The sequence below is a fragment of the Cynoglossus semilaevis genome, chromosome 15 (genome assembly GCF_000523025.1).
Source record: "Cynoglossus semilaevis isolate Cse_v1.0 chromosome 15, Cse_v1.0, whole genome shotgun sequence".
In the NCBI taxonomy this organism is placed as follows: domain Eukaryota; kingdom Metazoa; phylum Chordata; class Actinopteri; order Pleuronectiformes; family Cynoglossidae; genus Cynoglossus; species Cynoglossus semilaevis.
This window is the reverse complement of record NC_024321.1, coordinates 2,146,822-2,161,301: the sequence shown is the minus strand read 5'-3', so window position 1 is coordinate 2,161,301 and position 14,480 is coordinate 2,146,822. Positions and strand designations below refer to the sequence as shown.

Below are 14,480 nucleotides of genomic sequence, written 5' to 3'. Positions count from 1 at the left end.
GGGACTATGTATTCAAGTCCAGGCGATGTTTTTTTTTCTTTTTTTCGATCTTCTATGTCTCGTCTTGAGGAGCTGGTGTGAATTTTAGCCTTTGTTTTTCGTTCTAATCTCACAGAAGTTGGATGTAGAGGGAAGGCTGGACCTTAAGTATTTAGTGTTTCTTTATGTTTCTAGAGAAGGTTGTGCTGAAAATTCCTAGTTGATCATTGGTTTTGCCTTACTTTGATTTGCTGAGACTAACGATCACGCCATGTTCATAATACTTTTTTTTAAAATTTACTTAATTAGAGGCATTGGATTTCAATAGGTTCAAGTAGAGATGGCTCAATCCAATACTTGATTGGCATTGGTTTGATATTAGTCAAAATTTCGGAATCGAACATTTATCTAAGCAAATAAAGGCTGTCCAATCCTAGGCTCAAATTTGTGCCACCTGACATAAACAGGTACAATATCGCCTCAGTGACGGCAGCCAATGGCATACTGGAGGATAAAAGAAGGTATCGGATTGATATCGTTTTTGGCGGATACTCCGAGTTGCAGTATCGGACATGGAAAAATGATATATATAGCCATCCCTGATTTCAAATGAACACATTTTTATCAAAAGCAATAGTGGACACGATGGTAGTGAAGCCACCACAAGTGGCATCCATCGAACATGCCCAGCTCGAAGAAGCTAACGGCAGGACAAGGACGCCTTTTTTCAAGCGTAGCATTAGCGGAGCTGTTTCAAATCATGTCAAGATATGTTTGTAAAACACTTTTTCTGTTCCATTCCGACGCCAGGTTAAACTAATCTTGACCATATCTAAAGGCTGTCAGCGCAACAGAGATGAGAAAACCAGACTTTAGTAGAAGTGTTAAACTTTGTTCGTAACTGTTTCATACCTCAGATCTCGAGTCCCATAAATACCCAAAATGCCTTTGTGTTGCTGAAAATGTGTATTGGATTGATCATCTCACTTTGTGCTTCTCGTCCTCCAACTGGCAAATCACCATGGCTGCTCCAATAACACAGCTGTCAAAAGTTTTTACCCAGACTGCTTTGCCGTACCGTGCCTTGTTTGGTATTCACCACTTGGCTGCACCTGGAAAAAAAAAGGTGTTGTGATTTATTCGGAGAGCAAAGCGTGAAAATTGCACCTTTTGCTAAAACCTTGTTTATTTGGATTGTGCAGCTGAAAGTGTGTGCAGAGTGAATGCTTTGGTTCGTTAGCAAAAGGTAAACGTTTTAATGGCTGCTAGGGTTCGAGGTTTGGGGTTTGTGAGGTGAAGAACGCTGCTTGAATTTGAAAAAAAAAAAAAAAGAGGATCTATTTCTCTTTTTAGTAGTTGAAGCGTTTCATGAATTGACAGTTTGACTGTCAGACCACCAGACCAGAGCTCCTAGGCCTGGACATGCTTGTAATGCCACATATAAAGTTCTTGATTATGACTAGGGATTTAATATCAACTATAGCTTTGTGTTATGTTGTTACGCTATGCCATGTGTAAATATGTGTCTCAGTCTGCCTCTGTCTGTCAATAAATCATCGAGGCTGTCTCAAAGTCACGGTTTACTCACTCTGCCTCAGTCTGTCAATAAATCACCGAGCCTGTCTCAAAGTCACGGTTTACTCACTCACACTCTCTCACCCACAGCTCGGTCCCTCATTCACCATACATTTACTTCTGTATTTGTCAGCTTACAAAAATGACTGCCTGGTCCAGCAGACAGTGTTCTGATCTTAGATCCCCAGTGAAAGGGGAAAAAAAGAAAAGTGGTTCTTTGTTTTTGGCTTTTAGCAAGCAAGACAACCACCCTCCCTCTCTTGTCAATTTACGTCCGTACAACACCGCAATTTCTGAGCGTTTCAAATGGCTTATTTCTTCACTTTGCTCTTCTCCCCGTCACTTATTTCTCACTTTCCTCCTCACCCTCTGAAACACTTATTAGCACAGTCTCTTTTTTCAACCACCCAACCTTTTGCCTCACCCTTTTTTCCCTCATCCTCTGGCTAATTTGATCCATATTTTTCACTCACTCACATGCTGTGTTCACACCAAAAGTGATAGAGGCGAGAAAGAAAAATCTTGTAACCCCTTTTTTTCGTGCAGCTTAGTCTATTTCGGACCATAGCCTCATTCGCTTGTCGCGAAGCGGTACCCCAGGCTGACGTCCGTAAAACAAGTCACCAGGAAGTCTCACCATTTACCATAGAGTGCCACCTACTGGCTAACTTTAGCCCATGCTTTTTCTTCTTTTTTTTTCATTCTGGCCCCCGATAAAACGAAGCAGAGGTGATTAGCTTGTCCGCCATTTTTCTTCTCTGCTTACTTCAGGGAAGTGACATTGGGGTGAACTCGTTGATGATTGGATGTCGTGGCACCTGTTCAATTTTTTTTCGTCTGAGATGGTCTTTCGCTTCATCTACGTTATCAGGTCGTATTCGAAGCTCGGGTGCAACAGTCTTCTTGACCACCACCCAAATCACCCTCCACCGTACCAACCCCCCTGAACCTTCCTTCGGGTGGTGAGTCCACTGGAAGGTACCAACTGTCCTAACTGGGATTCAATCTTGCCCAGGAGGTGAACCCTGGGGTTCCACACCAATGACAGGGACATTGCCTCTGGGCCAAAGCCTCAATATGAAACTCCAACTTCTGTCTTGCTCACCAGTACTCGACCCCTTCACCTTCTCGCATCCTCTCCCTCAAACAATCCTTCTCTCTCTTTCTCTCTGTCTGTCTCTGTCTCACAAGCACTTACACACACATATACACACGCAGAGTGTGTGTGTGTGAGTGAGAGAGAGAGTCTATCCCTCTGTCTCCTCACTCACTCACTCACTCACTCACTCGGAGAGAGTCAGTCAAACGCATAAACGAACGAACGCGGAACAGTCGAACTGTTCGCCTTCGCGTCGCCAGAGTCGAAGCAGCGACGTTTTGCAGCGCACTTCATTCGCCCGTGTGACCGAAGTCTGTTCGCTGAGTGTTCGTCGTATTGAGGGCGGGGGGAGGGAGGGAGGGAGTGAGAGAGAGAGGGAGGACGGACTCAGCGCTCTGCTGGCTGCCGTAGCTAAAAGCGGTGTCTGTGACTGGCTGCTCTCATTGCAGTCCGGTCTGCCGAGCGGAGCAGAGCAGAGTGGACTGACTGACTGACTGACTGACTGACTGACTGACTGGAGGAGTCAGGGAGCAGCGTCTTCTCCGTTCGCGGATTTTTCTTTTCTTTTTTTTTTCTCCCCCCCCTCTTTCTCCTCTGCGCTTCTTTCGCTTCTCCTCGTGAAGGACCGGACAGGAGCCGCACCTCGTCTGCTGTGGACAATGTTTCTCCTGCAATACACAGGTACACGCTTCAAGTCGTCTCCCCCCCCGTCCCCCGCTCGTGTCACTGTGTTTTATCCACATCTGTCCGTGCACACTCGTGGTCCTGCGGGCGTGCTGTCAGTCGGTGGATACGGGGGGGGGGAGATTTTCGATGCACTTTTATGGCACGTCTGTGGTTCATCTTTTACGCGCTGGTGTAGTCGGAGTTGAGCGAAGATTCAGCAGCAGCCGTGGTGGAGGTGGAGGAGGAGAAGGAGAAGGAGAGGCTGAGCAGCTGTTTTCAGTGCGTAATTATCGGGCGGAGACCAGCTGTAGAGACCGCAGAAGTGGAGCGGCGCTGCCTCTCTGTCTGTCTCCGCTGTTATTACGATGACTCTTCTGCGCTCCGGCTCTTGTGATGATGGTGATGGCGATATTTATATATAAAAAAAAAACAAACAAAAAAAAAACAGGACACAACGAGATTTCTCCACGATGCATTTTTGCGCACAGTTGTTTCTCGGAGCACAGAGATGCTCTTCCTCTGACGGGCTGTTCTGTCTGTTCTCCCCGCTGCAGGAGCTGCCGCTGCAGCTGCTCATGGATGAAGTTTTTCACAATTAGGTTTTGAGCCGGATTTTCACCTTTTTGTCTCTCGATCATATTCCTGCAGCGTGTTGGTGAAGCTAGACGACTCACGTCGTTAGAGGATGGTTTCCCCTACATGCAGGCACGAGATCAGCAACGATTTGTTTTTTTGTTTTTTTGTTTTTATATGGAAGAAAGGAGAATCACTTCCAAGTTGTTTGGGTTTCTTTGCATCTGTCTTTTTGGTCCATCGGGGTGTAACCAGGGGACATGCTTTAGTTGTGCTCCTCTTCACGGTCAAGGTAACAACATCCTCTGATTGTAGGTTTATCGGATTCTTCAAAACCAAGAAGTTAGGAGTTAATTGAAGGCTGGAGCTTTTTTCCGGGTTGTAAAGTAAATTTGTAAAAGTAGAACCTTTTTTTATTGGCCTCATCTACGGATAATTATTTGTGTCTTAAGACTTGTTGTTGATAGTGGATCTCAGTAATGAAGATTGGAGATGGGGGAACATTTTGGATTTTTAGGTTAAAAAAAAAAACGTTGCGCTGCAATCCAGCAGGGGCTGTTCCTCATTTGTTTGCTGTTAGCAAACAAGAAGCGTAATCTGTCTATTTCAACTCAGAACTAAATCATTTTGTTGGTTTTAAAACCACTTTAAAATGATTTGCTCGGGGCTTCTAAAAGGGATTTCCGTCTTGACGCCAGATGGCATTTCCTTTCCTTATGTATGGACTCAGAGTGCATCTGATAAAACAAGGAGACGGGGGTAGAAACTACAGGGTGACCTGGAGGGGAAAAAAGACATTTTTGTGCTTAGTGCATGAAAATCTGTTTCTGTTCTGGCTCTTAATGGAAGGGTTTTTCTTTTTTTTCGTCTTTCATGTGTTCCTGCACAGGCACAACGGATTAGTTTCTCTCTCCTTTATTTTCCCCCCCCCGATCTTCCTGGGGCACAAACCTGCTTTGAATCAAATCAAGCAGGGGCACTGAGTGCCTCAGGCTCCCACTGCCCCCCTCCCTTTTTTTTTTTTTTTTCTCGCTTCTCCAACCCCACACCCTTGACCACCGGGAGAGGAAAATAAAGGTTCATCAGACCTTGTGACAGCCATTTAAGCTGCGCACTGCGCTCAGCCTCGCTCGGATCAATCAGCTGTGCATCTTCAGACGGCTTTTAATGGTGGAGGAGGTGCTGGTGGTGGGGGAGCACTTTGCTTAGGTCAGTCAGAGGAAAGTCATTTAGCTCTCCTCGGCGCAGGAAGATTGTGCCGTGACAGAGAGCCGGTCACTCCGCACAGAGATATCGGGAGGGTTGACAGTTTAGGTAATTTTTCGAAAATTTTTAATTGGCTTCTGTTTGAGAGTTTGTGGTGAAGATTAAGTGGCTGTCGATGAGGGGGGAAAAAAAAAAAAAAACCCAAAGTGAATTCAGGAGTCACAGGTGACCAAATGCGATTCAATTCCTCCGTGAGGGTCTCTCTCTCTCTCTCTCTCTCTCTCTTTGAGCTGAGGCGTGTGTTTCTGTGAAGCCGAGCCTCCGTGTTGGCAGTGGGATCTTCTCCATTATCGCTGAAAACCCATTCAAACGCAGTGTTCCCACACACTTCATCCAAACACTTCAGAAAGATAAATGACTCTTCTTTTGTCAAACAGTCATCATATGACTGTATATTTATTGTACCTCTACCACTAAATCTTGTTCAGGGTCTCGTGGGGGGAGCTGGAGCTTTTCCCAGCAGCAGTCAGTGTCCAAGGGTGGGGTTACACCCCCGGACAGTTGCAAGGCCATGACTGTACAGTGCTTGGAAAAACTAAAAAAAAAAAAAAAGAAGAAGCAAAAAACGATCCAACACATCTGTTTATTCAGACTGATTCTTATTCACATCTACCCTGTTTGTAATGTGGCAGAAAGTTAGAGCAAAATGGCCAATACGTATCTGAATTTCATACAAAAAGCCCCCTCTCTGCAACTTTGACAAGCCAACAAATGGCTGGTATAGTTTAAATATTGCTAAAAATCTGTCAAAAAGTGAGTCAGAGATATCAACACAAGTACTTGCTGTGATACCGTACTCAGTCATACTTCAAAGTTTTCAGCTGAAACGTATATACTCGTGTGTATACCGCGGTGGCCTCGCAGTTTCCCGTGGTATTTCTTTGACGTAATTTCTGGGAGCACAATTTTATTAAGTTTTTTTTTTTTTGTTTTGGTGCACATTTCTTTCCCTTTATATATGTTTTCTGTTCGCGAGTCAGTGGTTTCTTCTTCTTCAAGATGTTTTCACACGCAGCGCTGTACGCTGTGTAAATAAAGTTATTTAATGAGACTGATGTGGTGATCGTAAATCCCGATATGCGCTGCCCTAAACTTTTCCTGTCGTCGCCGCTACTTTGGATGCTTCAACTCTGACAAACTCTGCGATGTTTTTTCCATAACTGTTTTGATTGGTTGGTTTATTGATACGTCTTTGCATCCTTTCGGGTTTCAGTCTTTCTGTTGGTGCGGTTGGTGTGCGTAAGAAATGTGAGCTTGGTTGCATCATGGGCTGAGCCGAGCTAAGCTAACTTAACGTTGAAGCTGTAAATCATGACCCAGCGTAGACTCAAGCCTATGAGATGTGTTCCTGTATTTGAGGTAGAAAACAACGAGAACAAAGCAGACGCACTGTGCACTAAGGATTGTGGGGGATTTTACAGGAACTGATGGGTCAGTGAGTATGACTCCTTTAAACCTCAACCACTTCAAAACCGGACCCATCTCGCAACAGTGGTCAGACAGCACACATCAAAAGTGTTCTTTCCAGATGATCAAGAACAAGCTGTGAGAACTCCCAAACCAGGGCCACAAGGAAGACATGACATCATTTTTTTCCCCCCTTACAGCCTTTGGGGAGAACACATTTCTGAGTTCTCTCAAAGTGTGCATCACTCCATGACTCTTAAAAACAAACGATACAACAGGTCCATTAAGTCATAACCATTTCCTGACTAACCCTGGTTTGTGTTTTGTCTGGTTTGGAGCAACTCTATCCAGTTGTTGTTCTAACTGTACTGGTTTTTTTATTATTATTATTTTAGTTCTGACACTTGAGTGGCGCTTTGGCCCAGAGTCCATGTCTCTGTCATTGGTGTGAAACCCCAGGGTTCACCTCCTGGGCAAGATCGAATCCCAGTTAGGGCGGTTGGTACCTTCCAGTGGACTCACCACCCGCAGGAAGGTTCAGGGGGGTTGGTACGGTGGAGGGTGATTTGGGTGGAGACTGCTGCCCTGCGACCCGGTAACGGATAAGCGGGTTGAAAATGATTGGATGGATGGGCACTTTGACTAGAGTCAAATGTCATTTTAGGGATGGTGCTCAAAATCCCATCTAGATTGTTCTTCTAGAATCAGCGTGCACTAAGACTGCATTAACGACGTTAATAGTCCAACCGACGAGACAAATGGTGGTGCTGTTGTGTACCCGCTTTAAGTGCCTGTACATGAGCTTATCATTTTGAGCCACCGCTAATGGAGACAACGAACATAATAGTCTGCTTTGCTGTTACAGGGACAGCTAGACTAGTCCTAATTGCTGGACAAAAAGACAATTTTCGGTCAGTCCCCGTCACTTTTGGTCCAACATCTTCACTATCTTCCTCATGTCTCTATCTCTATTGTTTTCTAAATATTTTAACCGCAGCTGTTCCTCTGATGGACTTATTTCTAATCCTCGGTCACTGCCGACGGAAATCTCAGCATTTCGGACGCAACCGCTTCAAGCTTAGTCATCTGTCACTAACCCTGTCATCCCACTATGAATTATAGCAACAACCTTCGTTCATATCGGCTCTCATAATCAAGGGACTTTAAAGAGGTTGGTGCCTGCGCACCAGGAATGTTTACGTACGATCGTCATCCCAAATCAAATCCTATTCATTAAAAACCACTTACGGAGCTCCTGGTGGATCAACATCAGAGGCGTGTTCAGACGTTGAAGCAGCGTTGTCTCCTCACTGCCGTAAGCACCCTGAGCAGACTAATAAAGCGGGGCTTATTGTTTGGTGTATGAATGTCTAAGAGAAGTGCTAGACCTGAAGCCGGTGTGGATTCAGGTGGTGCTTGTGCAGATGATCCCCGTGAGGATCAGCTGTGTTTGGCAGAGGCAGCGGCAGTTCAACCTGCCATGTGGTGCTGAGAAAATAACACTCAGAGGCTCCTGGCAGCCCGAAGGCAACCGACTCTGGGCTTTTCCAAGCGTATCACTGACAGAGCTCTTCATTTCTAATCACATTCATGATAAGCTAACCTCGCGGGGAACCTGAAGACTGGAGCTGAAGATCTCCTGCACCAGCAAAGTTCAGGAGCTGCATGAATGACGTGCAGTGAAGCATCAGCTCTGTTCTGCATTTGCTGCGTGTGCTGTATGTGTGCGTGTAACCCCCCCCGTTTGAGTGAAGAAGAATAAAGATGCTGTTCGGAAGACTCTGGATTACACTTCTCCACCGGGGACTTAGTTGATGTGGAACTTTAGAGCGCACCTACCCACAACGACGTGTAACGAAAACGTCAGTTTTGTCACAGTGCTGTATGGATTCCACAGTCCCACCGGTGCAGCGACGGTGGGGGGGAGTGCGGTCGGAGAAGTAGGACGCATGTGAAGCACGTATTCCTCAGCTGACATAATATTTACCTTGGTTTTTGATGGAGGAGTGGAAAGAACGGTGTCTGTTTACCGGGGACTGCTGAATAATTTGTATTTGTTTGTTACCATGTAATTCAGAGGCAACATGATGTGTGACTCACCACAGGGAGAGGCAGTTAAAGGCTGTAAACAAAGGTTTCTGCAGGAAGTAAAACGAAATAAAATATGAACGCGTCTGCACTGTCGCCAACATGAGGTTGAAAACCAGGTCAAGAATGACCAGGGGTTTTGGTGAAAAATGACACGTTACACGGCAACTCACGCTGGGTGGGATTTCATTGGTCCTGAAAAACATTTGTTGAAAAAAAAACTCGTTTTGGCTCAAGCGGGCTGGACCGGTACAATCATAACATAATTACATATAAATAACTAAAAAAAGTACATGAGATAAATCTTCATATTTAATCAAATATTATTTTAATTTCCTAAACTAAAATTCAAAATTCATCTAGCGGGCCATATTGAAACCCCAAGTGGGCTGGTTTTGGACCGCGGGCCATATGTTTGTCACCCCTGCGATATAGGGTATACTGATCATTAGGATCTTTGGTAACCTTTTTCACATGATTGGTACAAAATGTACAGACTCAGACTGTCAGACTGGCACATTTACTAGGATCCACTTAGTCCTTGAAAATACATCTGGGTTTTGTGTTGTGAAAACACAGCGTTTTATTTTCACCGCTCCCACAGGGATTCCCTTGTTTCAAGCCCCCTCCCCCCTGCCCCTCCCCACCACCACCACCACTTCTCCACCCTTGTTTCCTGTCTCCTTCCAGAGTGTCATCTGTCACAAAAAGGCCAAACCACACAGTGTTTCTTTCACAGATGTAAAGAAGACGTGAATCAATCTTAGGGGACATCGCGCCAGAGCCCTGACTTGACAGTTATATCTGTAGAACTTTGAGCCTCTACAGTACAGAGCAGAAACCCAACACAGTGTGAGACTTGAATTTATCTGTTTGGTGACTATTTCAACATGGGGACTCTGTTTTTAAGGCAATATAAAAGTCTCCATTAAATTAGGAAAAAGTTAGATTCCTTACTTATTTAGATTTTTTTTTTTTACTGAATTTTAGCTAGCTCAAGTATCATTTGCCTAATCTTTGTTTGGTCACTTATTGTTGTTACTTTTTTTTCTTGAGGATTTTATCACATTTGTTTTTTTTTTTCTGTCTGTTTTTCAATCTTCTGATCAGACGTGGAAAAAGTAAAAAAAAAAAAAAAAGCAAGTTAAAATATCTATATATTGCTTAAATTCTAAAAGTAAAAGTACCGTCTAAAAAATCTACTCAAGTAAAAGTAAAAAACTACTTCATTACTTAGTAACTTAATTACTTGATGCACGGGAGCTCCCTGCTTGGCAATCCTTAACCTCCATTTTTTTTTTTTTTTTTTTTTTGTTCGACACCAGCCAACCCACACCATCCAATGACAGGCTAGAACCGGTCTCTTAGTCAACGTTATCTGGCTACATTTAAATCGAGAGAAATCGGGGCTCACATGCCAACGCACTTTTCCTTAAGTTAACGCAGATTGTTTTTTTTTTCCTGCATTGAATTGTTTACTAAAATAAAAGTAAAATTACCTATCCAGAAACTCCTTAAAAAATACAAATTACTCACATTCCATTACAGTAACTTGAGTAAATGTACTTTGTTACTTTCTACATCGGCTTTATTAGTATTTTCTCTTTTGATTTTTTGTTTTTTTGTTTTTTTGAATGAATGTATGTTTTGACTCTGAATCACTTTGTGTCTCTGTTGCTTTGTAGCTCAAATGCACACGCTTACGGACTTGAAGCTGTTTGTTTGGTGACTTTTCAGCTACAGCCTGTGAACAACCCTGAATGTTTTCTGCCTTAGAGCCAACACTGTCTGGTTTGGTTTGTAACATGACATGACTGAACCACAGTCTCCTGCTGTGCTTTCAGACCCGCTCTTTGTGAACAGCTCGTCTACAGTAGAGCATTAGTCAGAAGAGAATCCATAGCTTGTATTTAATCCTGCTGAGTCACACAGTCCTAGACGGGGCTGTCCCACTTCGGTGAGAACGGAAAATAAAAATTCCCAGGATAAAAGTGGCATGGAGATGTTCCCGCCGACACAACGCTGCAGTTTGACACCGAATCAACCCGATCTCATTTTTGGTTCCCGGGCCAATTAGAAGTAACACAACACATGGAGGTAATAGATCACTGCACCGATGTAGGACACTTGTGTAGAACATCAGTGAAGTTTGCACTGTCCACTGTCCACCGCTGCTGCTGCTGCTGCTGCTGGTCCACTGATTAAATTACACTCCTTTCCTGCCCCAGCTCCGAATGATGAATTGAGCCACTAAATCTAACTTTATTTTGAGTAGGAGGTACATCGCGCGCGCGTGTGTGTGTGTCTTTAAATATCTGAATTTGCTGTAAGGGTTTATGTGTGAGGAGGTGAATTTATTCCTGGACATATATTTATTTTTGATAAATATATGGTCTTGTGCTGAGGTCTTGTGCTGAGGTCTTTTCTCCCAAACGTTGATGTGTTGAACATTTCCCGCTGCAGACAGAGAGCACAGAGAAACGCTGAGGCCACGGTTCGGTGGTTTGGACCAGAGAAGCGGGAGGTGTCCACAGAGATTGTTGAAGTGTCTGGAACCCAGCCATCACTCGGCTGTAATAGAGACCGAAAGCAAAGATTTATAGGACTCTTACTTTAGGAAGAAGAAATGAACTCGGGGCTGTGGTTATGAAAACAAAAATGGAACAAGAATGAATTGGAAAAAAAAAAAAAAAGTTCCAAAAAAGAGAAGAATAGCTCGGTGTGTGTGTGTGTGTGTCTCACAGTCAGTCGGCAAAACACTGCTCCAAAAACCATTGAACTTCACAGTTCTTAAACGAGGTGAGATGGTTTTGTGTTCAAATCTTTATGTTTAGTCTTTTGCCTAATTGTTTCTCAGCTAACCTTTAGTTACCTCTGGATTTATTTTTCATTAGCTTCTAGCTAATTATTACCTATCTTTAGGGCTAACTTTTAGCCCTTTATTAACGAAATAATCATCTAGCTTACATTTAAATTGTTAGGACTTATCGTCTATTTGAAGCTATGTTTGGGTAACCTTTAGCTAGCTTTAGCAAAGTGAGCAACGGGCAGCTGCTTTGACTAGATGTTCTGTTGTTTCGTTTTCTGTGCAACTTAGAGGGAGGAATATTTAAGATTTGTCCCTCATCATAGGGGAAATGCTAAACCTGAAGTGATATTCGGCTGTTAGCAAGATAATAAAACTGTCATCTGTGGAACCATCTGGAAAGCACTCTGTTGACCTCGAAGTAATGGAAATGATAACATTATCAAATCTTCAATCTGCACAAGATAAATATTTGGAGAAAGTAAAAAAAAAAAAAACCAGAACAGTTTATGTTAAGGTGTTTATTTCCCCCTTCGGAAATACCCCACCTACTAGAACCAAGCCTTGAAGACTGTGGTGGGCTTATGAATGTTTCCATTCCAAGTTTATTTTTACTGTCTGTAGGGAATTCTGTTCTGGAATATGTCTTTGCCTTTTTAAACCAACAGACTCACTCTCACAGATCCATACTGTGAAAACCCTCGCATAACTCGGGTCAGAAGAAAAAACTTTCTCAAATACCTTTGGATGTGTCCTTGAGGGGTTCGGTGTTTGAGCTGAATAGACGCTCTGTACCTCGGTGTTTGCTGCACAGACTCTGGTTTGACTCAGATACTCAGTGATGGATAAATACCATCTGAGCAGCCAATATTTGGTTAGTCTGTGTTTTTTTTTTTTTTTTTTTGGGTGGAGTTTTAAAAGGGTCAGCATTTACGAGAGGATGATACAACAGCAGAGTAACTTTTTTTTTTTTGCGCAGGGAACAGAGTGTAGTTTTCAGTTGGATTCCTTCAATTATAGCTCTGCCTATTTTGGAGTGTTGGAATGTGGGTTGAGGTCAACGTTGGCGTGAACTTAGCTGCTCTCGGGTTATGGGGTGAGTTGAAGTGAGGACGTTCACTAGTAGGCACAGACTTTGAGTTGTAGCATAGAAAACTGAGTACTACCAGTGCTACAGTGGGCCATATAACCAATCGCACTCGCGTCCATAGCTGTTCCTCACTGTTCTGCACTCGCATGACCCCAAGGCCAGTGTGCTGAAGCTTGGTTTCCTCCAACACAAACGTCATCACTTACGTATTCATGACTCAACATCATCATAAAATGACTGTTGGTTAGCGTGACCGATATACGACACATTCATGACTCAACATCCTCATAAAATGACTGTTGGTTAGCGTGACGGAGAGCGGTCCTGACGACAAGACTGTCTTCAAAATAGTCCTCGCCAATGTCTGAATTCATCGACTGTGGGAAGCGACGATTCGCAGTTGCGTACTTAACCGTGCTTGTGCACAGTTTTGATCAAGCGTACTGCGATTCAGCACGTCTCTTCCAACCGTTACTTGCCAAGGAAGTGGAAATGATTTCAGGGTGATTTCGGGACACCCTGAAATCAGTTCTCTCTTTTTTTACCGTCTTACATTTGTTGGTGGTTTTAAAGAACCCACTCATTGTCTTGCAAAGAAGACAATCCACTCTGTCTGGTACACGGACCATGAAACATATATAGATCCAGAATCATCAGTGCGTTTTGCTACCTGCCAAATATGAGAACTAGAAACTGACTTACATTAAAAACATGTTTTTTGCTGGGTTATTATTGGTTAAAGTGCATATCCATGCTGTATGTACAAGTGTGTGTTTATGTTATTTTGCCAGCTCTTTCTTTGGGTTTTCTCTACAGCAGCGGTGTCAAACATAAGGCCCGCGGGCCAAAACAGGCCAGCTGGGCGGTGAAATTGGTAAACTTTGAAAGCCCGCTTGGTAAACTTTGAAAGTAGAAGGGCCACCTGGGCGGTTAAATTCGGCCCGCTTGGTAAACTTTGAAAGTAGAAAAAAAAAACACTTTGTGTTCATGATGTCATTTATTATGAATATTTGTTAATCCCTTCAACTTGTCCTCAACATAAATACCTTCAGAAGGGCACATTGGTTGTGCAGACTGAACCTTCATCACAGTCTAATCAAAGTGCGACACGTGCCGGTCCAGTTTAGACACAGTATGCGTTTCAGTCCGAGTGTTGCTGTAACCCTCGGTTGACCTTATGAATTAATTTCTCAGCCAGTTTTAAGTGACCATTAAAATGCTCTGCTATTCTACCATTTTACTGTCCATGTCTCAGCCAGTTGGAATCGTTTCCAGATGATCGTTAGTTTGTATTTTCTGCAGAGAAACCAAACATTTGCTAATAATTAACAGTTCATAAGGAAAATGCCACCAGTTGTGTCTGAAGCTCAGATTCCACTGCTGCTGCTCCCCGGGCTAGTGTCGCTGAACTTTGCGGAGATAATGTGAAACAGACACTCAGAGGAAACTGAGGGTAATAACAGCTGAAGCCAGGGGAAATGCCACTGCACCTGTTTGGATTTCTGTCCAGTTTTTTTATGGTTTATATAGAAGTGTTTCAACACATGCTGAGGGGAAGAAGGGTTCTGCTTCTTTTTTTTTTTTTGTAATTTTTCAGTTAATGCAAACCATAAATTCTGTCTGTCCTTCTAAAGTTACACCAAACTCTTGCTTCAAAATATTGAGTGACATCATAGTTAGGAAGGTAGCTACAGTGAATGGCCAATGTTGTAACTCAGTTGGCCACATTTGGACTATTTTCTGGATGATATTTAGCTCTTTTTATTGTCCGTTGGCTAATCTTATAGATGTTTCTGGCTAATGTTAGCCTGTTTTGGGCCTAATATTTAGTCACGTCTCCCATATTTTAGCTTAAATGGCTAAACATTAGCCAAACATGTGGCTATATTTTTACTTTTAACTGCTTTTTTTTTTACTACTTCTCACCAACT

The 14,480-nt window shown here is 43.3% G+C and overlaps 1 protein-coding gene across 3 annotated transcripts in view; it reads left to right on the top strand.

Moving 5' to 3' along the window:
* enox2 (ecto-NOX disulfide-thiol exchanger 2) overlaps window positions 1-14,480 on the top strand; it is a 173,927-nt gene that overhangs the window by 47,456 nt on the left and 111,991 nt on the right. Inside the window, exon 1 of one of the 3 annotated variants that reach the window (XM_008326491.3) lies at window positions 3,013-3,334. The exons of the other annotated variants lie outside the window; for them this stretch is intronic. Coding sequence (XP_008324713.1) covers window positions 3,313-3,334 — 22 coding nt within the window. The 5' untranslated portion in view covers window positions 3,013-3,312. Of the gene's footprint in view, window positions 1-3,012; window positions 3,335-14,480 lie in introns of those variants that run through there. 3 annotated transcript variants of the gene reach the window in all.